Consider the following 25,328-nt stretch of genomic DNA (forward strand, 5'->3'; position numbering starts at 1 on the left):
TCCATCGTTTGGGGCCCATCAGTTGCGGTGACTTAGTCTTGCGGGTCCCGGGTAAGATGAAGGAGATGAGTGGTGGTCCGACCAGTCACACGGGTCTATGGAGATGAGCTTGACTGAGGATTCCTTAGAAATGATCCAGTCAAGGATGGCCCCTTTCGAGTGAGTTGGCTGAGAGCAGGCTTGAGTTAGAGCTTGGTCAGTTACTAGGTCTTTAATAGCGTTGAGGTGGGGATCTTTACTGTCATTCCAGTGCAGGTTAAAATCACCCAGGAAAATCTCTTTGGCATTGGAGGAAATCTTAGTTGGGATGATTTCCAAGGGTTGATCGGTGAAATAGTCATTGGAGCCTGGAGGGTGGTAGAAGATGTCTAAGTTGCAGAGATGTAGTGAGCTGCTATGAATGGAGAGTGCGAGGTATTCGCAGGAGTCTGAGGTGTCCGCCGAGAGTTCAGTGACGAGGAGGGAAGAACGATAGATGCAGGCGATACCTCCTCCTTTCTTATAGGAGTGTCCGTCCAGTCTGGCAATATTATAGTTTGGAGGGACTAATAGGTCCAGGCAAGGGGAGGAGTATTTATTGAGCCAAGTAACTGTTAGTATAGCTAGGTCTAAGTTTTTGTTTAGGATGAGGTCAGCAATATCCGCAGCATGCTTGACTGCTGATCGGCAATTAATTAAGAGACCAGATAGGGGGGTCTGGCGTGGAGGTGGTCGGGGACTGGACGGACGGTTGCTTTTCATCACAATTCTGTTATGGAGGGTAGGTGGCCTGTTAGGGTTAATGGAGACCGTGCTGATGGGGTGGGCCGGACTCGTGTTATGCGGATAAGGGATGGCTTGGGCAGAGTTGTGGTCTCTGAGAATGGCTAGGATTTTGTTTTCCTTGAGGTCAAGGGGGTTAGAAGTGGCGGAGGTAGAGGTGTACTGGATTGATCCTCTGACAGGTGGCAGGGTGGCGGGCAAAGATGTCTTAGAGGTAGCAGGTGTGGGTGCTTGGGAGGCTCGGTAATCGGTGGGGGGAGGGTGGGGGGTGATTTGAGGTTAACGAGGGAGAGCTCGGCCAGGTGAAGGACATTCATAAGGTCCTGGATGGAGCTGTGGATGCTCTGGGTTAGTTTAGTCGCTCTGGAGTGTAGGGTTTTGAGATCCATTAGATCTGGGGGTGCTGACGGGTGAGGGGGCAAATGTTCAGGATCAAGAGTCATCAAGGCGGCTTGTAAAGGTGGAAGGGGAGATAGGTTGGCTTGGATATACTCCAGGGTCTTTGGGGTATCTAGCTCGCGAGTTTGGTGGATGGCAGGTGATGAGGAAGTTGGAGGACTGGCGGCTCTGCTGGAGTTGCCAGGGGGCGAGCTGTAACGGTGGGGGAAATCAGTGTTGTGAGTCATAGGGGGGTAGTTTGGACTGCGCAGTAGTCTCACTGTAAAAGATGGGTCCCAGGAGGGCGATAGTCCGGAGTGCCGGAGATCGTCTGAGGTCGGGGTCAGTGGGCATGCTAGGGGGGATGGGAAGAGCTGCAGTGGAAACCCTTGGGGGGGTGAGCGAGAGGTCGGGCACGATAGGCTGGCAGGACAGAGGGTTATTGGTACAGGTGTTAGTCACCCCGTTTGTGTTGTGCACGTGGTTTCTGAGGAGGGTGAAAAGGTCTGCGAATTTATTAAGGTTATTGGTAGAGGCTTGGATCAGAATTATGCCATTTTTGTAGAGAGTTATGGTGAGGTCCGCTCGTAGGGTTGAGGAGGGTGCAATTGTGAGTTTGGTGCCGTAAGGGATGTTTCTAGTAGAGCTAAATTTGAAGAGGTGTGTCAAGGTTTTACGCCAGGCGGCTGTTCTTCTGGAAAAGAAGATAATGTCATTTATGCAAATGCCATTGCCTGCATTGTGGCGCAGGTCAGATATCAGTGTTTCAGGAAGTGCACAGGAAGATATCTCCTATACAGGAGATGCAACTTTATGACATCGGAAACTTGACAGCTTGGTCTCAACCAGCTGTCTAAGACAGCTAGGTGGAGAGCTTCAAAGTGCACATGTCACTTTGTATGGGGCAAGACAGTCGTCCAAAGTGACATGCGCACTTTAGAGCATCCAGCCTGCCACTGCTCCTGTCCTCTGCTGCCAATCGACAGTAGAGGACATGCCCCGTATGTCTCTGGGCTCGGGCAGGTTGGCTGCTCTGTTACAGCATACTCCACAGTAAAAAATAAAATGGCAATGAAATCTTTTTATTGCCATTTTTTTGTCTGTGCAGCTCACAGCGGGCGACGGGGCGATGCCCCTCCCCCCCCCCCCGCCCAAGTGAAGAAACCTCCACTGCTGTCATATTTTTTACTATCTGCTGCATTTTGTGTGCATTTTTAACATATACAAAAAGGGGAGCAAAAGAGGGAAGAATAAGCCAGGGCGCCCTCCCCTCAATATAATAATAAAAAACAAAACCCTGGTTATGAAAAACACAGCTGAGTGAAAACTTCTAGCGGAATGTCAGGTTACTTCTTTATCTTTGCGACACAGAAATGTATATTTAATCATATTTCCCCCATTTGTGTCTGTTTTGTAAACATAAAAACATTTAAGGAGGCAGGCCAGTGTACAAATAATATTTGACAAGTGTTCAAATCAAAAAGGTGTTCAAAATAGAACAAAAAAGTGAGGTGGGTCGAGAAAGTGCCTCACCTAAGCAACACCATGGGAGAAGTTGGCATGTACTCACCCGCTCGCTTTGTCTTCACTGTCACTTCCAAGACTAAACGGAAAAACAACTCCCAAAAATATATATAAGAGAGAAGAAAACAACGTGTCAAAGAAGTGATATTTGTCTATGACCAAGTAATCAATCCCTTCAGGTTAAAACGGTCTAAACATGATACCTTTGTCTTAAATGAGTACAGATACGACCAAAGTTAAAAGTATGAGCTGTGTGTTTCCATAACTCCATTTAAACTTTTTGGGAGTACCACACTGGGCCTACTCCTTTTACAGGGGGGTCTTTAGGGATTGATTGTTTATTTTTATTTATTTATTTATTTATTTAATGCATTTTTATAAAGCGCGGACTTTACCCGAAGGTGTCAGAGCACTGTACAATAGAACCTGTTACGTTACATGAGAGAACTGTTGCAGGAATAGAGCAAACAAAAATAGCATGAACAGACTGTATAAGCAAAAGTAAGAATAAATATGACAAATTGTACAATGACCAAAGAACTTCCTGGCGAACAATAGCAGGCCATAGAATCAAAACAACGCAGGCAAAACAAGCACAATTTCAAACACAGCAAGCACAGGATGTATAAGCAAAAATATAAACATATGTGACAAATTTACAATGACTAAAGAACTTCCTGGCAGGGTCTGAGAAGGAGGGAATTAGTTCTGAAAGTGTCTTTGGAATAAAAGAGATTTGAGGTCCGCTTTGAAGATCTGGATGGAGGTGATGGCACGGAGCGAAGGAGGAAGCGAGTTCCAGGTTCTCACCGCATTACCTGAGAACGATTGTGCCAACAGTTTTTCTCTTTTGAAGGAGGGGGGTTCAAGAAGGAACTTTTCCGCATTCCGAGAAGGTCTTGAGCCTCCAGACAGTTTGAGTTTATTCGCCAGATAGCGAGGGGAGGAAGAGTGCAAAGCTTTGTGGGTGATGCACGCTGTTTTGTAGATAGCTCTAGCCTCAATGGGAAGCCATCGGAGAGAAGACAGGATCGGAGTGATGTGGTCACTTCGTTTGGACCCTGAAATGAAGCGCGCTGCTGAATGGAGGACGGATTTGAGGGGAAAAAGGTGAGATTTGGGAAGGCCAGTCAGAAGAGAATTACAATAGTCAAGTCTAGAGAGAACAAGCGATTGGACCAAGGTTTTTAGGTCATTCTCCGGGAAGAACCGACAAATCCCCCATAAAAGTCGCAGTTGATAACGTGCGCTCTTCTTTACTTATTAATGGTGAGATAGAATGTGTCCCCAAAAAAACCATTCTGCCCAATCTGTATCATATGGGAGATATGAACTGTCAAAAATCGATTGTGTTCATTGAATTTGAACTAGCACAGTGAAATGTCAAAACGCCATTACTCCAAACTGGATGAGGAGACAGGGCTCTGGTTTTCAGGCAAAGCATGTTTGTTGTTTTCCAAGGAATTCGAGCTAACTAAAAGACCCGCTATAACACTTTGCAAAGTTTGGAGGTGTGTTGAGGAGGAAGAGCCCACTTGTTAATGACAGGCACAGCCCTCTTTCACCCCCTCGCTTGCTTCCTACCCTTGGCCATAAACCCTTTGATGCAGGCCTGTGGCGGGCAGCTGCGGCCCTCCAGTGAGGGAGCGCGTGAGCGACGGCCCCTCCCCGGCACACGCAGAGCCGCCTGGCCCGGGACACAGTGGGAGGAGCGGCGCTGAGAGGACCGTGCCTCGCTGCTCGGCTGAGACCTGCGCGCGCGGAAGGGAGAGACGCTGCTGCCGGCTCGTGCGCCCATGGTCCTGGCCGCTGCCATGAAGCCGGCCCGGGACCCCAGCGAGAGCGAGCAGCCGGCGAGGGAGGCCAGGAACCCTGGGGCCGTGCTCACCACCAGCTCCAGCGGCACCCTGGCCGCTCCGGCGGCGCCCGCAGGAGGGGCCCCCACCATGTCCCCTCACCACCAGCTCCTGCACAAGTAAGAGGCTGTGTACAGTGTGCGTGTGCGAGGCGAGGGGGGACCCAGCAATGTAATTCTAATCGCAAAATGCCTCCTTCTGCGTCAAGGGCTATTTATTCTTCCCAAACATATCCCCCGAAGAATGGCATCCTTTCTGCCCAAATAAATACTCTCTCCATCCATATTTTTAATACCTCCGCGCTTGTGTGACGCGTATGTGTCGTCTCCCAAATGTTATTCCGTAGCATCATGTTACTCTTTCGCCCCGGAATGCAAAAGTCCTCGAAAAATGTTTTCTGTTTCCCTAGAAATGTCATGCCCTGCAACGAAATACGTCTTCCTCAACAAAACACCTATTTAAGAGCCCATAATGACATTCCTTCTCCTCAAACTTTTGTTCCATCTTTCTAAATTGCTATTCCATCTTCCTAAACGTTGCTCTTTCTCATCAATACGTCAGTCATTCGCGAAATATTTTTCCTCCGAAAGTGTTACTCCTTTTTCTTCACAAAGTTCTGCCTTCTTCCCACCATGCCATCCCTCCCACATCTTTCACATATCAAACATTCATTGTGTAAATTGTGATCAAGTGCTAAATACTTTGTTAGTGGGAGTGTGGACACTGTTGGGGGACGGGTGACACCACACGTGCGCTGTAGAGGTGATGGCCTTGTTATGACACAGAAGGAAATGAAAGGCCTTTCTGTCAAGGGTACAGGGAATTGTACTTGATACGAGCAAGGACAGGCTTTATGAAGTGTGTGCCTGTGCGTATGCATGTATGCGTACATGTGCGTGCATGCCCACGTGTTTCAAGATGTAAACATTCTGAATTACATTAATTCCATTTCAAGGAGAGGTATCGTGTTGGAAAGAAGGAAAGTCATTTTGTTGTTTCGCTGTAAATTAGCCCTCCAAAGACACTGGTTTGCCAGATACTGTAAAACAATATAAGATATTATAATGAAAACATTTTAACATTCTCCTTTCGGGACCTTCTTTAACTTCTACGTAAACTGTGCAACCACTTTCTAGGAGAAGCAAGCACTGCGAAAAAAGAGAATGTTATGCTCTTCTTGGGGCAGTGTTGCTACTTGGAGCATGACCCGCTCCGTTGCAAACAGAAAGAAACAGCACCAAAACTGTCAGCAGAAACAGAGCATGCTCCACTGGTGAGGGTTTTCATAGCCCCCCCCCCCCCCCCCAAAAATAATTCCCTCTAGCCAGGGCCTGAATTAGAGGTTCCATATTTTAAAATGCAATTTAATAAATATCCTCAGAAAACAGCCAATACAAATGTAATATATAGGTAAATAGATCAACATTCAAATGTGCATGTACCTTCTTTAAATCAAGGTGTGCATGTGCGTGTTAGGTGTGTGTAGGTCAGCAATGTGCTGGTGATGTAAAGTGATGCCGGGCAGCGGCGTGATCAATCTGCGGGGTGCCAACCCACGTCCATAGTGACGGATGTTTATTTAGCCTTATTTTTGAGGACGGGGGGTGAGAGGGTTTCCACATAGCCACCAACTTCAAAAGGCCAAGATGGCAGAGTGGCTCACACCAGCAGGCAAATAGTTCAGGGGCATAGAGCTGCTGACAGCAGTATGCAGTAACCATTCCATAGCCCAGCCTATTACTTTCTTTTACTATTTTTTTTATAACATATGTAATGTTTGGGTTCCCGAGACCATCCCACTTGTGGAGAAGCGTGAACGTAACCACATAAACTCAATGCGATTTGACCAGGATCACAGTTTGGTGATGTGAAAAATGCATGGTCAGTCGTCAGATCTTCGAGTTACACTCTTTTTAAAATCAGCGACTAGACCACTTCTCAAATTCCAAAGTGGTTATTTTATTACCCATCTTCCCCCTTCCCATGAAACTAGACTATGTTTTCTCCCTATCGGGGCCCCGCAAAGAGGCATGCCCCCCTGGTGTGAGTGAATGCAGCCTTTCTTTCCTTGCATTTGCTCCCTGACAACAGTGACATCTTGAAGCAGGTGCTTTTTATTGGGAGCAACAACAATCAAAGATGGAAGGAAGATAACTGTGTGGAGAAAGTGTTCTCAGCTCGTCACAAGTGACATCTATGACCGGGTCTGTGCTTGGGGCCTGCAGAGTAGAGAAACCTCAAACAAAATGCACCGGGGACATTCTGGCTATAGGGTAAACAACCCATCGGGACAATCCGACCACAATAACGGGTCCAGATTTAAAGAAAAATTAGCGATGGCCTAGAGTTGTAAGCTGATTCGTGATTGGTCAGTTACCTGTCGCTGTCAGGCTTCACAGATGTTAAGGTCATCTAATGGCCTTTTCAAAGTCTTCACGCCCAAATTAAAGAGCAGGTAAACTGCTTCAAACACAAGAATGAATGTATTTAGAAAAGCGTTTACATTTTTTTTGTAGTTGTACATTTTTGCATTCATTAGGAATGCAATTTTTATATAAACACAATCTTAAAAAACATTTAATGGGAGCTTAGATTTGAAGTTGCAATATGCCCCTTTCAGTGCCATCAGTGGTGCCTCTTATGGTCCAATAATGACCAGTGCGGCGCTAGGACACTACATTTTGAAACGAGCCTTTAATAAGAAGGAACACCCTCTGTTTAGTAACGCTCTCCTTCCGGGGTGATTTTATAAGGTGGTTTTATTGAAATGCATAACACGGCTTTATCGCCGTGAAGCTCCCACAGACAGGCAGATAAGGAAATACGAGGGCGCTTTTCCATTATGGAAGGGCCAAGCAGCTCGAGTCTAACTTTTCATGCTAATTCCTCCCCGTACAGTACTAAAGTGCCTCGAAAAAAGTGACTTTTCACGGTGTTTCCGATGGGGTTCTCTATTAAGCTCTCTCCCGCAGTGTTCCTTGCACCTGTTGAGTATTGCAATATACAAAATTAAAACTGTAAACCTTAGCAACAAAAGCTGACAAGTGCATTTCATAATACATGTGTATCGCTTGGTTTAAATTCGCATTTTAGAAGGAAAAAATAAAACGAATTGAATGACGCAGACTCTCGGTTTAATGAACTGTCAGCTGCTCGGCTGTGAAAAGTCCACCCCGGTTTAGTAAAATTTTCCACCAAGGGTGCGATTGCTCACATTTTTGGAGTTTGACTGACTATTCGCCATTCCTCAGTGTGAGCTGCGGCTGCAGCAGTCGGACATTACCACCCTTTCAACCCACCTTTGAGGATCCAGAATGAAGGCGCTGCGCCGCCTGTGCAGCGGGATGAGTGTAGGCCTTGGGAAGAAGTTTACCCCCATAGTACCCGTCTCAGTAAACGAGGTAGGGAAATAAAACTGATATCACAGAGTTAGAAGGGGCAAACGGGACAGGCGTATGGCTAAAGGTCACTGTTTCATCTAAGAGAGAATGTGAAGTGACACACATTTTTCAAAGGATACCCAAAGTGATGGGAAATAATGCTAGACCAAAGATTAACACACCCAGACTATTTTATTTTTTCTGTCTGTATTGATGCACGTTGATTAAGTGATTCGTTTTTGCTCTACGCCTTTGCACAAGTGCAACATGTTTATGTAATACCACGATAAACATACACGGCATACCCAAACGAGATAGAATGCGCCCTGTTAATGCAAGAGATGGCACCCAGCTTCAAGAATGTCATACTTTGATTCTATGGATTAAAAAAAAATGTGACTCAAAATCATGACTCAAACTTAAAGCTGATTCAGTTTGCTGTCTCTGCATTAGACACAAACACCACAGGTATGGAACCTGTGGCCTCTTCAATCATGTATTAAGGATAAGGGCAGGTCTTTCCGTGTTCGGTTCTCTTGTGATTCCTAGTGTTAGTAATACACTTGAGACATGGGTCACCTGTTACTAGTAGCGTATAGAGTTGCACTCATGTTTCTGCTCGATCGATATAGCCCAGACTAGGCCTCCTGTGGAGTCAGTCTTCTACACATCATACCTAATGCAACACAACTAGACACCCACGGGTAGACAGTAAGACGTAAACATACGGCAACACTCTAACAACGAGAACCAGAATGGACTTCACCCAGAGAGACAGGTTAGTAGCACCATTCATTTCCAGAGAATTGGAAATACGGACAGAAGGCAGCCAGGCCTCTCCCATTGAGTTGATTTATAGTTCATGGCGACACCTAAGCCCTGCCGTCTAATATTATTGCGACGTGGCGTCGAGTGCTAAATGTCCAACATAACCTTCTACGGTTCTGACTTCTGACCATATTATTTTAAAACTACTCAACATATCGATGTGCACATTCATCTTTTCTGGAACATTTGCATCTTTTGTTTCTTTCTAGTGACACACATACATATACCACATTTAGTACATCACGATGTGCTGCAAGTTTGAAAAAAGGTATAAATACACACACACACACATACACATATATGTGTCATGTAAATTAAAATAACTATTAATGAGATGACAATTTTATAGGTAATTGTAGCATTTACATTCTGAGGAAAAACAATGAGCTGATTTCAGTCGTTAATTATATTCCCATTTGAGATCATATATATATATATATATATATATATATATATATATATATATATATATATATATATATATATATATTTATTTATATCTCAAAGGGGAACATAATTAACAACTGAAATCAGCTCATTGGTGTTATATATATTATATATATATATTTATATATATATATATGTCGTGATCAAGGCTGCTGTGAGCAGTTGAAACACGTAGGCAGTCACTCTTTACGCTTTTAAATAAAGAATTTGCTGAACAATTTGCTGAGGAGTTCGCTTGTATCCTTTGCTCTGGAGTTGTGATACATTGTTGCACATATATATATATATATATATATATATATATATATATATATATATATATATATATATATATATATATATATCTCAAAGGGGAACATAGCTAACTACTCAACACTAATTCTCATTGCTTTTCTTCAGCGTGCAAATTATACAATTACCTATGAATCGTAACCTTATTAATAGTTGTTTTCATTTACATATATATAGAGACATTATCTATCTATCTATCTATCTATCTATCTATCTATCTATCTATCTATCTATCTATCTATCCATCTATCTATCTAAATCTTTTCTCACTAGTAGTGGGTCTTTTTAGCAGTTCTAGCACATGAATTACAATCTTTAAGAATACTCAACAGAAATAACAATCTGCTTCTTCCGTAAGTCATAATAAACATCACATGTTTTAATAATATAATGTGTCCCCCACTGTCTACATTCCATCCTCCTCGTCATAGAAATACCAGACTGTCTCTTGCATCACGCTCACAAAGTACATCATTTCATATAAAGTATCACAAAAATGTAATAAAACATGCAACATTGTAAAATATGTACTATAGTAAAGTCTAATCTACTCCAGATCCCTTCTGCAGTGCCAGAGGTACAACCAGTGAATAATTGATGCACCCGACAAACCAGCAGATCAGATTTAGGTGTGTTAGCTCCAATCATAGTTTACAGTGTTGCACGACAAACTTAAAGAAGTCATATATCTCATTTTCATTAAAAATGTTACGCCTCATAAGACATCATTCTTTACGATTCTGTCAAAACTCTTGTAGATAGGTGTATGTCAACTCGATCACTAACGTTGTAACGAGCTTGTGAAAAAATAACAGACAAACTGTGCATAAGATTTACAAAAGTTTCTTTGAGCATTCGAAATGTACCCATTTAAGTGTTTTCAGTATGTTTCTGACTTTTTAGGAATTTCCCCAAAAATTCAGAAGTATTCCTTGGAAGCTCAGCTGTCACAGATTCACGAGTTGTCCCTTGCATATCCATTTACTGTGATTGTATATTTCCACATGCAAAAATGTGATGTTAAATTTAATTTAAACTTTATACCTTTTATTTGTTTCTTTTGGTGCCAATATTTTTCCTTGTTAAGAACCTTCTTCTCCATGCCCCTTTCAATTTTGGAGAGAGTTCCCTTTCCAAACCTTGCAAATGTGTTTACTTTCACCCTGTAAAGGATAACAGTTCTTAAGGTAGGAAACTATCTGCAAAAATTTGAATAACTGCTACATTGCAGGTGTTCACCAAGTTTTACCCATATACTCACCCTAGGACACTCACAAACTTGCTCGTAAAAGCAGAATTAACACCTAGGGACATACGTTGGAGATTACAGTGGTCCCACACATTCTACTCCTGTGTGGCTGATTGAACCTCATATGAGCGGCTTTGCAACTACAGACATGTAGCCAATCAGGCTACTGAGATTTAAAAATATGCATTTATCGTTTATTTTTTTTTGTAAGATTTGTTTGTACTTGATGTCACTTGCTAATCATTAACATACTGCAGCCTGGTGTTTTCAATAAACACTGAGGCATATTTACAAGCCCTTGCACCACCGGAGTATCACTTTTTTATATGCTATGGTGGCGCACTGTGCTGGCCCATATTTACAAGGCCACTCAAAGCCACTCTGCGTCGCTTTTCATAACCTTGTAAATATGGCCCCCTTTCATGCATTACTCTCCGTGAAAGGGACGTTCCATGGGTGTTGCTGTGGGTGTTCCCACGCAACACCCATGGATTCTGACGCATTTCCAGATTTACAAGGTTTCCTCAACCTGGGAATGCGTCAGATTGTAACACCTCCCAAGGGAGGCGTACAAGTGGTGCGATAAGCAGAAATACTTTTATTTCTCCTTGTTTTTCTTCATTCTATATGTGCTGCATTCTACCACACACATAGAAGGAGGAAAACGGCATTGATTATTGTTTTTGTGCAAGAAGGTGTCCCTTCTGGCACAAAAACAATCTTCCTGGCATTGCAGACACGCTTGCACCATGGTGCAAGGGTGCAGGTTTTGAGCTAGGCATCCTATTGTGCTCCAGTGCAGTGGAAAGCATGGGGATCTGTTGTATTGTTGTAAATAAGACACATCCCTGCATTTTCCTAATGACGCAGCTCAGTGCAACAAGATGGCTTGCAATCCTGCTCTGCGTCCTTATCTTGTAAATATGCCCCATTGTTTTTTAACAAGTGCTCGCAATTTAAGTGAAGGAGGAGTTTGAGGTCACTTCCTGAAAATTATCTGTGTTATAATTTCTGCTTCCCTATAATTTTAGTGAAATGACTACAATGTTAAGGTAGCAACAGGTGAGAAAGGACACAAGTAAAATTCGTGACTGCCTGGCAGTGAGTCTTTTGCGCTTCCTTTAAGTCAGAGGAGGTGTTGCTTTAGAGTTTTTTGACGCAGCTCTGTCCTTGGCTCAAGTACTGTATACAATGTTAGATACAATGTTAAATTCACTGCATCAGTTGCAGTAGAATAGTGAAGGCATATACTGGATATAATGGAAATCCGTATACTTGTACCAAGTATTTGTTGTGTTTTTTTATTGGCCATGCAACAATTCGTGTTCCAACATTAATGTCAAAGTAAGTCATTAAGAATCAATATTGTCCAAAATGTTTGTTGCGTTGCACTTACATTTGCCAAGCCGCTGCTGCTGAAGTCATTCAACTTGTCTGTTTCAGCCTGGTTATTTATTAGAATTATGTGTGGTTCTTGTCCTAGCCAGTCACATTTTATATTTCTATGAACAGAATCGGTTGGTTGTTTAGAAGGCCAAGTCAGTTTGAAATACTTTTCCAAGTTATCTGACTGCAGCAGTGGTGTTCAAGCAAATACTATGAAAACTCTTGAGAGGTGAAGAAAACTAACCTGACAGTGATTGAGCGGGTGTGGAAATTAATGCACGCCATCTTGGCTTTCACATGTGTCATGGGTATCGTTGCACCATCGAAGTTAAAAGGCTTTTCTTGTTTCTGAGATTCGCATACCTCAGAGTGGTCGAGGGATTTGAAGGCACTTCTGATATCGCGGATAAAATATCCACAAAACGAGTGCAATTTTTTAAAGAACACTTGTCACACTCCTTAATCGATAAGCCGCTTAGTAGGCTGGGAAATTGAAAGCTTCCTTTCCAGAAAGTGGAAAATGCTTTCTGCAAATTCTGTCGGTGTTGCCAAAATTAGGAAAATTATATTTTTGGTTAGAATCATTGCATGACATATCCTGTACTGTTATGTGAAAATGAAAACAGGTTGTGGGTAATTTGAAATTGAGTTTTTTTCATGGTTCCAGATTAAATATAAAGGAGTTGGGGATTTGAGCCTGCAGATGTAAACTGACACTCATGTTTGTTTGACTGGTGAAGGATTCTTTCTTTTCTCAAATGTGAACGTTTTATCCCAATTTCTGTTTTGAATTCAGAGCACTCAGCAATACAAGTCATTTCACTGCAGAGGTCTGCTTAGTAAGTTTGGACAGAAAACCTAAAACGGATGAGAGTGAACTCATCCGAAGTCATTTGAACATAATTTTTGTTTGTACTGGATGTGAAGAAACATGGACGCATCTGTTCCTGCAGACAACCCGCTCCTCCTAAATCTAAAATGTTGCTCTTTATTCATGGTGTTGTAAAGTGATCTATGACTTTGAGACCTGATTTTCAAAATGAGGCCAATTCGTGTGACCTTGTGCAAATCAGTTTATTTGGTCTCGTGTTAATAAAAAACACAAAAAAACTATGCTTGTACAACACATTCTACAAAATAAATAGTTTGAAAGTACTTAAATCTGATTTTATCACCCAAAGTTATGGTTACTATCTTATTTACCTCAGAAGTATAAAAAAACTAGGTCACACCATGGGATTCTAACGGGCTCCTTTGTAGTTACCCACACATCTTTGCAGTTAATTCTTTAGTCTACAGAGCTGTGGTAAGCGCTTCAACACTGGCTAACTATCGGTATTAAACACAATATTGAAATTGTACTTTGAATCTTAATTGGTGTTTGGGAATTGGAATAAGCCTCCACCAAGAAAAATAAAGATCTGGCTGATTTCTCTACTAGTTGTACACATCTGTAAATATCACCATACCCCATAAATATTTATATTTTAAATCAAGAATGAAATATATTTTTTAATTCTTTTTTTCCTCTATAGGGAAAGCTGTATAGTAAACACGGGCAGGTTTTGTCATGAATATATTTAAACTTAAATAACTTTTTTAAACGGACGCTCTTTTGATACTTGTGCTAGTAATAAGCAGGCTTGTCTGAGAAGATATGTTAATCAGAATCTTTTCCTTAGCGCGTACAATTGTAATTTTATCTGTAATGATATCTAGGTTGCTAAAGATTTCTTTCTGCCAGACTTACAATATTTCATTCGTCAAAGTGTGACAGTGTCATGTGGCTTGTCTTTTAGAAGGCTTACATATACTATTTAGTGTGTTTTTTAGCAACTTTTTACATTTTTTCTTAGGCCATTGGCTATTGGTACATAATTGCACTGTTGTCTACCTATGGCACAGTTCACAAAGCCGTTTGCGTGTGTTAGGTTCCATCCAAGTGCACTCGGTTTTATGTGCAAAATTACCCCACAAAGGTGTACAATTGCACATGGACAAGTCTTACTCCCGGGGAGACAAGTAGGTACTTTTAGCTTAACGGTGGTCTGAAGAGTTTGAAAACACCCAGTAAGTATTCGCAAGACTGGGAGAGTTCATAGATTTACTCCTGTTGAGAGCTGGGATACATTTATTTCCTGGATGGGAAGGTAACACATGCAAAATGATTGTGGGGTGTAGGGAGTGGGTTTCTCCACTGGAAAAATATTTTCCCAGTGTAAAAAAATGAAAGTGCTAGTGCACAAATATTCACAACAAATATTAACGACGCACAGTTGTGCACTTTGTAAAACTGTGCAGGCGGAAATCATTTTGCATAGCGGTTTACTCTTGATCACCTCTATAAATTCCTTAAATTAAAAAATCTGCACCCAAGAGAGATTGTAAAGCAGTGGGCACAGGTTTCCACATTGTGTGAATCAGTCCCTGAGAGTGTAACCAGAATAAAAGGAAAAATGTTTTTATTTCAATACTATAGTAGCAGGCGGCAGGATTGGTTGTCGCCAAAATGATGGTAAACGTAAGTTCCAAATTTCTCAGTCATGTAACCTCATCTCAGCGCTAGCCACATTCTCAGACTAAAGGGATCCAGACATCAGTCTCAAGGTTGATGACAGTGTTAATTAAGCACTTTTTAAACCCCTCCTACCTATTTATGAATTTGGCAGGAGGAACATGTTCATAAATAGCAGCCAATTAAAAGTGTATGTGTTTTAAATGTTAGTGTTGATATCTATGTGGTACTTCAAAACCATCTATAAAATAAAAGTGCTCTTGCCAAAGTGTAGAACATATTTACAATCAATTGGTGGTATCCGAGGACGGGGTGAGTACTTTCATTAGTACACAGTACTGCTTTTCCGCGGACACTTTTTTGCCTGTGCACACAATATTGTGGAGAAAATGATTAGGGTTCAGGTGTCCACAATTTAGTGGGTGAGCGTTTCCCAGTTTTTTCATGTCTTACACAGAACTGTGCAGGTCATGAGAGGACATTTCTCATTAACAGGATTATGATTGTAATGTAGAGAGCAATATACGCTTAGCACCATCCAGTATGGGACAAAATCAAAGACGGATGGCTGAAATTTAAGAGGTCACTTCTCAATGGTGTTTTATCCTGATAATGTTGTTAATTTTCTCCCTGTGTATAGTTTGTAGTGTATTCTACAAGAGCAGTGTAGCGGTGGTTAAGCCACTAGCTAACTAACCAGATGATCTTAGTTCTTATCTAATATTTTTTGTCATTTGATCAAGTTGGTGATCTTAGACATATTGGTTGTAGTGGCAAGAAAATGGTAGGACAAAATATCTAAATATTGCAGCCAAAATAACGATGTCAAAAATATTTATAGATAAGTGCCCCTAGGAGGTTTAGATTTACTATTCTTAACTCCACATCTACATACCTTGAAGATATATGTGTACAGTCACTCTGAATTTGCTCACCTCAAATGTCTGCTTTTTGTCAAAGTTTTTAAGCATAGGATTTGCACAGTGTATCCACACCCAGATAGAAAGGAGCAAAGTCTTTTACCATTTCTACAGTAAAGGCTTTAAGCGTAGGATTATCACAGTGCCATCCATGCCGAGCTGTAAAATGACAAAAGCTGTTTCCCAAACTATAATGAATATAATATATATATAATCCCACGCTTATTTGGTGTAGAAATGGCAAAAGACTTTACCCCTTTCTATCTCGGCGTGGATGGCACTGTGCTAATATATATATATAATTGTTTACAGGGTACATATACATGGCATGAAGTATAGAGAATCTATACATACTTAACTGATGATGTTTCTATATTTCTGTCCTCAATATTATGGCTATGATATTAAGGTAGCATGATATTCCATACTCGATATCCGGAACCACACCCTAGAAAATAAAATAGTAAAATAACACAAAATAAGGCATAAGAATATGTATTTCTGGCTATATATCTCTTTATGTGCAGTAAATGAAATGCACACTACCTCTTAAAAAGTCAGCAAAAGGCAACCATCCCTTAATATTGCCAATAGAGGCAAATAGCTGAACATATACTGACTGTGTAGAGTCATTATAAATATCTAATGCAATATACTCAACAGTACACTCCAAAACAGATAAGACATGACAATATTTTGAAAAGATACAATTTGGATAATTTGGTAGAATGCAACATACACAAAATAAATGTGATTATTGGAAATGTGTTTCTTTATGAAAAATAAAAGAGAAAATACTACCCTAAAACAGTAGAAGAGAAATGATGATCGATAGAAAATATATTTGGATCAAAACATGTTGCAGATGATCTATTGCAGGCAAAGGCAACAGCCAAGTGTTGTGAAAGTGTTAAGAGGCTTCTGGCTGAAATTGAAGCATTATGTTAATCATATATATTTTCTGTGGTTATCTGTTTTATTTAATTACATTTGTAAAAGGGGAGTGAACAATCAAAGTATGAACACTTCATTGCACTGTCCGTGATCTCGACAAATTTGGATACAGAACCGAATGTCCTGTCCAGCACATTATAAACCCTTGGGAGGATATTCACTTTCGATTTACAGACTAACAGAAGAAAATAAAGTGGAGCTTTTTGATAATACGATTTATTTAAGAAAATCTGACCTAACCTTAGCAACTATTTGAATTCGGATTCGATTAGAGAACATATAAAAACACAAAAAGCCTTGAAGAAGTCTCGTGGAGACGAAACGCGCCATGGCCATGATTTTGTACTGTGTTTTTAAATAATCGAATGAAACAGCATCTATCAAATATAAAATAAAAGAAGAAGACAATTTTTCATAACAGAAGTCTCTAAAAATTATTTTTTTGGGGGAGTTTATCTTTTTTTGATTATGAATGACAATGATTTTGATTTTGAGAATTACTAACTGTACCACAGTAGTTATGACAATCTAATATATGGGTATGTTCTGAGCTCTTTTGAATCTTGTATTTTTGGTTATCAAAAATTTGAGGGAACTAGAGAGGTCAGGTTCCCAGCTCCTGTACCTAAGGACTCGGTCAGGAACCTTGGAATCAGATGGGATAAAGACTTATCCCTTTCTGCCCATGTCCAGCACGTATCTGCGGCCTGCTTTGGCAAGATGAAAAATGATTAGAAAATTCATCGACTTCTTGCCAGAACAATCCCGTAAAACTGTAATGCATGTGCAAGTCATCTCGCATCTCGACTACGCCAATGGACTCTACCTTGGCCTGTCTTGATCCGCAGGCTACAGATAGTGCAAAATGCGGCCGCTAGATTGGTATGTAAGAATCCCCTCTGCCAGCATATCTCCCCCCACCTCAGACGTTTTCATTGGCTCCCAGTGGCCAAGAGAGTGGAATTCAGGACCCTTACGTTCGCTTTCTGGGCTTACCAGGGCAGAGGCCCTTACTATCTGATGAAAGAGACTTCGCCCTTACCAGCATGGTAGACCGCTGAGGTCCAACAATAAACGCTACCTCGCCATCCTCCGCTTTAGTAAAGCGAGGATGGGGGGCAGAACCTTTGCGGTGGGAACCTCAAAATGCTGGAATGACTTGCCTCTTCAACTATGTGCGACACACTCTGAACCGGAGTTCAAAAAGACCTTGAAGACCTGTCGGTTCAGGCGCAGGGACTAGCTCTTTCGCCGACTCTGCTCTGTTGTAATCCGCTTTAGCGCCGGGACACCTCACTCGAGGTAGCTTTGTGCTCTACAAATGTCTTTGTTATTATTATTTACCACCATGGTTAGTATAATTGGAGAAAAATATATGGATCCGAAATCTCAATGAGTTCAAATACACCCCTTTTAGCATAATATCTCGTCTAAGATATTAAAAATAACGTTGAAAATGTTGCTACAGATAACAAATGATGCTTTGTGTCCTAAATATTCTGAGATCAATCTCTACTCAGCAATAGTTAATATTTATACACACATGATGTATATCAATGCTCTTAAGAAAACAAGTAAAGCAATTACTAATAAGAGGGGAGCATACCATTTAGAATGAGGGTTTACACTGCAAGTAAATCCTTTTGTATGACACTTTTTAAAACTCTTTCTCTTCCAGCCTTTCTTGATAGCCGCACGTTCTTTCAGTTGTACCTCAATCATATTACTACCCATAAAATTCCAAAAGCAATTAAATTCCCTACTCAAAAAATTCCTATTCCTTGTATATACCATAGTCAATATGTTGAGTTAAGCAGGTGGTTAAAGGGATCAGTTGCAAATTAAAATCAATAAATGAGTGAGAACCTGAAGGTAGTTGCAGAGAAAGTAAAATTCGTTTAAAAAAGGGAGCTACAGCTGTTGGCTGAAACAATGAAGCCGTCATTATGAATGGCCCAGTGTTTTGGCCAATAATTATCAGACCAGGTAAAGTCTGACTTAGCTGGGTCAGAGTTTCCTGGGTCCGATAAATAACTACCAATTAGAAGCATGATCTCCAAAAAGGGGAATAACATGGAGATTGTGGGGCTCAATGCTTGATAATTGTCTGGCATTTTTCAACCCATACATTTTGGCAGATTTGACCTGCCAAAATGTATCAGGGGAAAACTGCGGGAGTGTGGTGTTAGCCGCCAAACTCCTAATTGTGATATGTGCAGTAGCAAGAGTTATGGTACATATTGCAATTAACCGGGCCACACCAGTGGTCATACCAAATATTGCACCTTACGGTGGTTGAAAGTTGTTCCTTAAACATTGACATTCGAATCTTTTTTTCTACCAGTTGTTAACCAATTAACAGAATTGATTCTTAATTCCCTTTCACTGTTGTGTACAATGTATACATTACTTAAGTAATAATCATCTGCCTAAATTAATATGGATCCCTCATTGAAACATTTAAAGCAATAGAGGTATTACAAATATATTACCCAAGAAATTATATTTTTATTCATATTTTTCGATACAGCTGATGTGTCAACTTTCAGCCACATCAAAGTGCTCCAGTACATAGCTGCTTCAACAGGCTTCTACATGTCTTAAATAGATATTATTGTTATCTTCGGAGACGAAAGAGATTGTCTCTTATTGTGAAGCCTGAGTGGAGAGGGTGGGTACCTAGCAGGTAAGATGCTGAGGTAATATGGGGAGACTGTGTGTGGAGACTAATTCCTTTATGAAGGGGAGTGTCTACTGTCCCACCAGGAGCGTGGGTCTCCCTCCTTTCTTGTTTGATTTTTTATCACTGCAGTCATATCATGGATAAAGCCTCCTCACTTCGCCTGTTAATAATGATATCATTTTCAATGAAAAATGTCTCACCTTCCATGCTTTTTTTTTAGAATGTGTAGTACTGAGATATTGTTTAGTGTTGCATTTCCTACTTTTACATGTTTGAACATTACATGATACTAATGTGTGTGTCTTGTCCACAAACCCAACTTTTCACCTATTTTGGTCTAGAACCCCTTCAGATTGTCTGACCACAATCATGTGTAGAGTGGTCACCAGGGAGTAGATATTGATGTACTGAGGTTATATGTGTGAAGAACACAAGAAGCCTCTTTTCAGCTGGACAAACCAAAAACACAAGACAAGCTCAGCTTTTTAAAAACAAAAATCCTAGAAGTTTATGAATGGTGCCAATTAATAGCAAGTTCAGTTTCCCAGCCATTCCAGGAAGTACGTTTGCTCATCAAACTGAGTAATAGTAGCTCATAAAAATCAACAAAGACCTACCTGGTCCTTAAAATGTGATATGCCAGTCTCAACAAGATATACTGATATTGCTATGAAAATAGCAATTCTATTCCTCATACTGTCTTTCGTCTTCCTTTCCACATTAGGAGCTGCTACCTGCCTGTTGCCACATGTTTGGAGCACACATCTGAACCTTGCGTATGACACCTTACGTTCTTCCCATAGGCTACACTGTTTGACTCTCCCAACCATTTATAACAGTCTTAGTAGCTACTTGCTTTATTATCAGGGAGAGGAAATGCTATACAGATGCTAGAATATAATAGAATGTCTTTTACAATAAACACTTAGAAAAGGCAGTAGTGCAGGATGAAGTGCAGGATAAAAACAAGCTACTATATCTGGTAAAAACGTTGGTTGGACTTGTAGCTATTCAGTGCTATGAAGTATGTGAAACATTTGCTCCAAGATTTTATCTAGGTGAACGATCATAAAATCTCGCTAATTACCGCTATATGATATATCTTTTAAGCTGGAAAAAAATCTTAATATCTTTAAATAGTAAATTGGATTTTGTGAATGACGTGTACATTGAATGAAGTAATTACAGAATTGTAATCCTGGAAACAGATAGAGGTTCATGGGGTTAGCCCTGGGAAGAACTGTTGGAAAATTGAAATCTCTCCAGTGAAGGACAAAGAAAGTGCAGAGATGAAAGGAAAACCGTGCAATCCTTGTAGAAAAACCAAGAAAGAATATATTTTAAGATAAATAATATTTGCATCTTTATAAAACATGTAACAGGAAACTTTGAAAAAATGACATTGCACAAATAAACTGGTTCCTGTAAATGGAAAATACCATTCCTCCTGCATTTTTCAATAAAGAGTTTATGTGAAATGGTTTCTCAGAACTGGTGTTGTATGAAACCGTTTTTCTATTAAACCCCACCCAGCATTAAATGTCTGATTGTTAAATACAGACATCATTGTTCTGTGTTTGTTTCTAAATGCTCTGGCGGCACCACCGTTGCAATATAAAGCGGTATAATGTGACCAGGAAATAACGATTTGGGTCCCAGGTACAATACAAGAGTTTTTGTTCTCTCATAATGAGCTAATTTATCACCTATGTCCGTGGTACACATTTGTATCAACATTAGATGGTTGAAAGGCTGAGCCAACTCTGGTATTGAAACCTGTGATCTGAATTTGTTCTCCACTTCTCAATTCGTTTGAACCCTGATTTAATACATCCATGCTCAGGAGGAAAGTTGCATAAGCGTTTATGGTTACAGTAGGCAAGGTATTGCAGTTTTCTCCAATCCCGTTGCAGCGCCGCTGTGACCTTAGGATAAAAGTATTGGCTGTGAGCAAAGAAGACTTGGCAGCCACTAAAGACAAGTGTTATGCAATTTATGAATCAGGCCCAGACTGCCAAGTACTTTGGCTGTTTGGCTGTATTTAATGGAATGGTCCATTTTACTGCTGGAAAATTTAAATTAATATAATTGTCTGTGTCTGCTCTATTTCTCTTCTACTTTACATTCACAGAGAACGACTGTAAAATGTGAATATTGATTTGGCTCGAAAAGACAGAAGAACTCACTAACTGTCATAAAACATGAGGAAGCAACCAACAGGAGCCTTTGCAGGAGTGACATCTATAAACTGAAATTATCAATATATAATAAAAAAGGGGGACAGGAGAGCACAGCAGTTCGACTTCAAATGCAGTTATTTTGTGAAGGAAACAAGCGTGGGAATGATTTCCATAACAAACAAAGATGTCTTTCACCAATAAGGAGTCAATTCAAAACGAACCCAAAGTTGGCAATGAAAGAACATCTGTGACCAATATATTGGCCAGCCATCTTGGCCAGCATCCCAGTGAGAGGATGCTCCGTTCACTGAGCAATTTAGACCACACTGGCAGGTTGGGCCGTCTAAGTTTTAGAGTGTACTCACCATATTGTGCGTGTGCACATTTGTAAAATTGGACGTACAATGACATCAAACTATATGCACATTGGAAATTGTGGAATAAATCCATTAACTTTCTAAGGTGCCTACTGAAATTGTGGTGTGAGAGAATATAGATTTTTTTTCTGCTGAGGAAAAGCGAACTGACATGGAAAATTATTGTCTTACGCTTATCATAAAATACATTTTTGTGTGTGTCTTAGCTCTGCACAGAAATTAATCAACATTTATGGATAGCAAAAACATAGATAAACACTTAGCCTTTGTTACTCTGTGCCCAGTGGTTTGCTTTGTTTACAGTATTACTATCGATCAACGCCTGACTTAGCGCCTGGACGCCTGAGGGCAGCTGTAGCGCTTTACAAATTTTATTTTCATTTCATTTCATTTCACAATGCCACAACAGTGTGGTTATGGGACCATTTATATGGTTACACAATGTTTGTAAAGAATGGTTGGTCACAATCACACCGTGACCTGTAAATGTCAAATTGAAAGATTTGCAAAATCTCTCATCAGAATACTTTTGTATGAATCATAATAAATAATAAGTACTGTTCACGACTCCAGTGTTCAGGGACAACTATAATAAAAAAAAAGCAGAGGGAAATGTACTATAAACAATTGACAGCATGCTTAGTAATGTGTAAAGGAAGCGGACAGTCTCTCAAATTTTTGAAGTTTACATATAGTTATTAGTGATAACCTTACCAGCATACATGGGTCTGGAGTTATAGATGTTGATTGTCCAAACTGCTCACATTTCGAGACATAGTAGCCCTAAAGGGTCCAGGTTAGGTCAGTTGGGGATGGGGGGGGGGGGGAGGGGGTGGGGGGTGGATGAGGGGGGGGTCACACCACTGTCTGTTCCAGAGAATAGGAAGGGAGGGCCTAAAGGCTCTAAACTATCCTCTTAGGCTGGTTAGGACTCTCTTGATGTTGCTACCTTTCATGCGAATCTGCCAATTACAGTTGAATTAAGAAAGGAATTTTCAAAAGTGATTGGCTATTGAAGCGGATATATTTTGTACATCTTCTTGAAAATCGTGATATTTAACCAAATCACGAGTTTCATACTGATAAAAATCCACAGCTATGAGAGGTGCCCGGTCTCAAGGAAGTGCTGTGGGGGCACTCAAAAACTCGAAAAATTGGCATAAAAATAAAAAAACAGCAAGCTTACGGAGATTAAATTGCAGTTTTTAAGAAAAGTACAAACTCAGGCCATTGTTTTATGAGAAGCAAAACAGGCAACATTTTGTGCTGAAAATCTCTATTTTCATTAACTTTTTAATTTCTCACTAAAAAGAAAAAAATGATTAAAAAACAGTAAAAAAAACGCTACACACAGCTAAAGGATGTTCATAGGAAGGGGCTGCTGCCCGCATTGGCATCTATCAGCAGTATGTACCTTGCCTCTGGTTGGTCGTAGGGCCTATGCTCAGCTCCTGTGGTGAACGGCTGAATGCTGTGCACATCATGGGTTGTGTGCCAATGGCAATTTGGGTGCTGGGCTTAGCCAAGTCCAGACTCTGTGGCCAATCCATGCTGCACACAGCCAAGGATGTGAACAGCAGGAACTGTCAGTCTAAGGTGGGCTGGTTACACGGTCTATTGGCAGGCCATTCCATAAGGACACCTGTTATGCAAGGTGAAAGGCCATGCATGGAAAGGGTAGGCTGTCCATGACTAGCTGCCATCCTCTTCGGTGGGGTGCAACAGTTGTTGGCAGCCGGGACCAGTGCCCACTGTGCGCAGCGGGGTTGGCTGTTCACTGGGGGCTGTGCACTGGGCCTGGAGAGGTTCTCTGGCCAAACCTCACTGTGCATGGCCAAAGGTCATGCACGGCAGTGGTTGGCAGCCTAACATCAGGCCTCAGTCCTCACAACCAAAGGCACAGTGTTGGAGCTGAAAATAAAGTGAATTATAAAAAATTTAGAAATTAAGTGAAGCAACCACAGTTAAAATCAAAACCACAGAAATGTGCATGTTATGCTTAGAAGTACATGCAAAGCAAACTCACACTGCCTGGGTAACCATTTTAGGTGTCAGGGATCTGTGAATCCAAAAAGATAAAGTGAATCCAGGGCAAGTGTCATGACCAGTTACCGCGTACCCAAGACAAGCTTCCTATACTTATGTATCATCTGTTTTGGATTTAGGCATACAGATCCGGAACCGCAAACCTCCAAAATGGAAGCATGGGTTGGAAAAGATTGCTGAGGGTTAATGGCACCCACGCATAATGCTTGCTCTTGCTTGACGACACCAAACTAGGATCCACAAATTCAAGATAAATAAATAAATAAAGGCCAAATGGCAAGCAGCCAAAGGCCAATCACATCTGTGGGGTGTTGGCCCATAGAGCTGCAGACCAGACTTTAAGACCCAGGTGTTGGTCACTCACAATGGATTGTGTTCAGTCCTGACTAACGGTCATTGCTCCACATCCAGTACACTCTTTACATGGCCAAAGGCTGTCTGCAGCGGGGGTTGGCAGTACATGCTCGGCTGGGAGCAGAGCCTGTCCTTCAGGGGTTGGTTGCCTGTATGATTTGGCTGCCTGTAGTCAGCTGGCTGGCGGTGCAAGTTATGGTATGTGTTGTGTATGTTGGGTATCCATAGCAATGTTATTGATGCATTCTAATTTTGATGAGATGCCTTTCTTAAGGAAGTTAGATAGCGTGTCTTGTTATAGTGTCCTGTGGCTTGGCGAGATGTCTATGGATGGGAGTTAGGGCAAAGTTGATGCACACTCTGGCTTGGTGAGATGCCTTGTCAAAGGCTGGGATTTGGGGCGATGGAGAGTCATTCTAAGGTTTGAAGAGATGACTTGACTGAAGATGGGAGGTGGGACAATGTTTGTTGGGGCGTTTAACTGTTTGGTGAGATGTCCTGCCTAAGGGTGAAAGTTGGGAAATGTTATTGTGGTGTCCTATGGTTTGATGAGATGTCTCATCAAATGTTGGGTAGTGAGACAATGTTGTTGAGTCATCCTATTCCTTGTTGAAATGCCCTGGTTTAAGGGTGGGAGGTTGCGAGATGTTCCTAAGGTGCCCTAAACACACCAAAACATTAGTAAAACACACATGTGTAAGGCCTGTTTCCAAAGTTTGTTGTCCTATTTTGTAGACTGTACCTGCAACACTCAAACAGCTGGGGTACGACTGTCAAACCCTGGATACTAAAATATCAAAATTAAGTAAATCAATCTCTCTTGGAGATTGCATACATTGCCAGCGAGTGGGGTAATGGGTCGTTTGCACAGCAGAACACATGGCTGCTTTATGTGACTAACTTGAAGAGATCGAGTTCTTTTTAATTTTTATTTGAAACCCTAGACGGTGGCTACGAAGGGCTAGGCGCTGGGAACAGGTTGCCGGCTTAATTAAGAAGTGCAGCCGCTGGCTGTCCATGTAAGCATGCATTTATGAAACCTCTGAGGGATTGCAATGCGCAGATGTGAGCCCTGGGTGGGCAGCACGGGTGAAGCCAACATGGCAATTAATTATCAGACTTTTAGTATTTTTAATGGGACCTGCAAAAGAGACTGTTTAATTGGTTGCATGGGCCATGACAAACCTTGGCATTTCAA

The 25,328-nt window shown here is 41.1% G+C and overlaps 1 protein-coding gene across 2 annotated transcripts in view; it reads left to right on the forward strand.

The window, feature by feature from the left end:
* The first annotated feature begins 4,282 nt into the window (after positions 1–4,282).
* RBM20 (RNA binding motif protein 20) overlaps positions 4,283–25,328 on the forward strand; it is a 504,792-nt gene continuing 483,746 nt past the window's right edge. The window contains exon 1 of one of the 2 annotated variants that reach the window (XM_078643764.1): positions 4,283–4,639. In XM_078643764.1, the coding sequence (XP_078499890.1) occupies positions 4,461–4,639 (179 nt within the window). In that variant the 5' untranslated portion in view covers positions 4,283–4,460. The remainder of the gene's footprint in view (positions 4,640–25,328) is intronic. The other variant, XM_078643763.1, reaches the window with a different exon arrangement.

The sequence above is a fragment of the Lissotriton helveticus genome, chromosome 5_1, assembly GCF_964261635.1.
Source record: "Lissotriton helveticus chromosome 5_1, aLisHel1.1, whole genome shotgun sequence".
NCBI classification, from domain to species: Eukaryota; Metazoa; Chordata; class Amphibia; order Caudata; family Salamandridae; genus Lissotriton; species Lissotriton helveticus.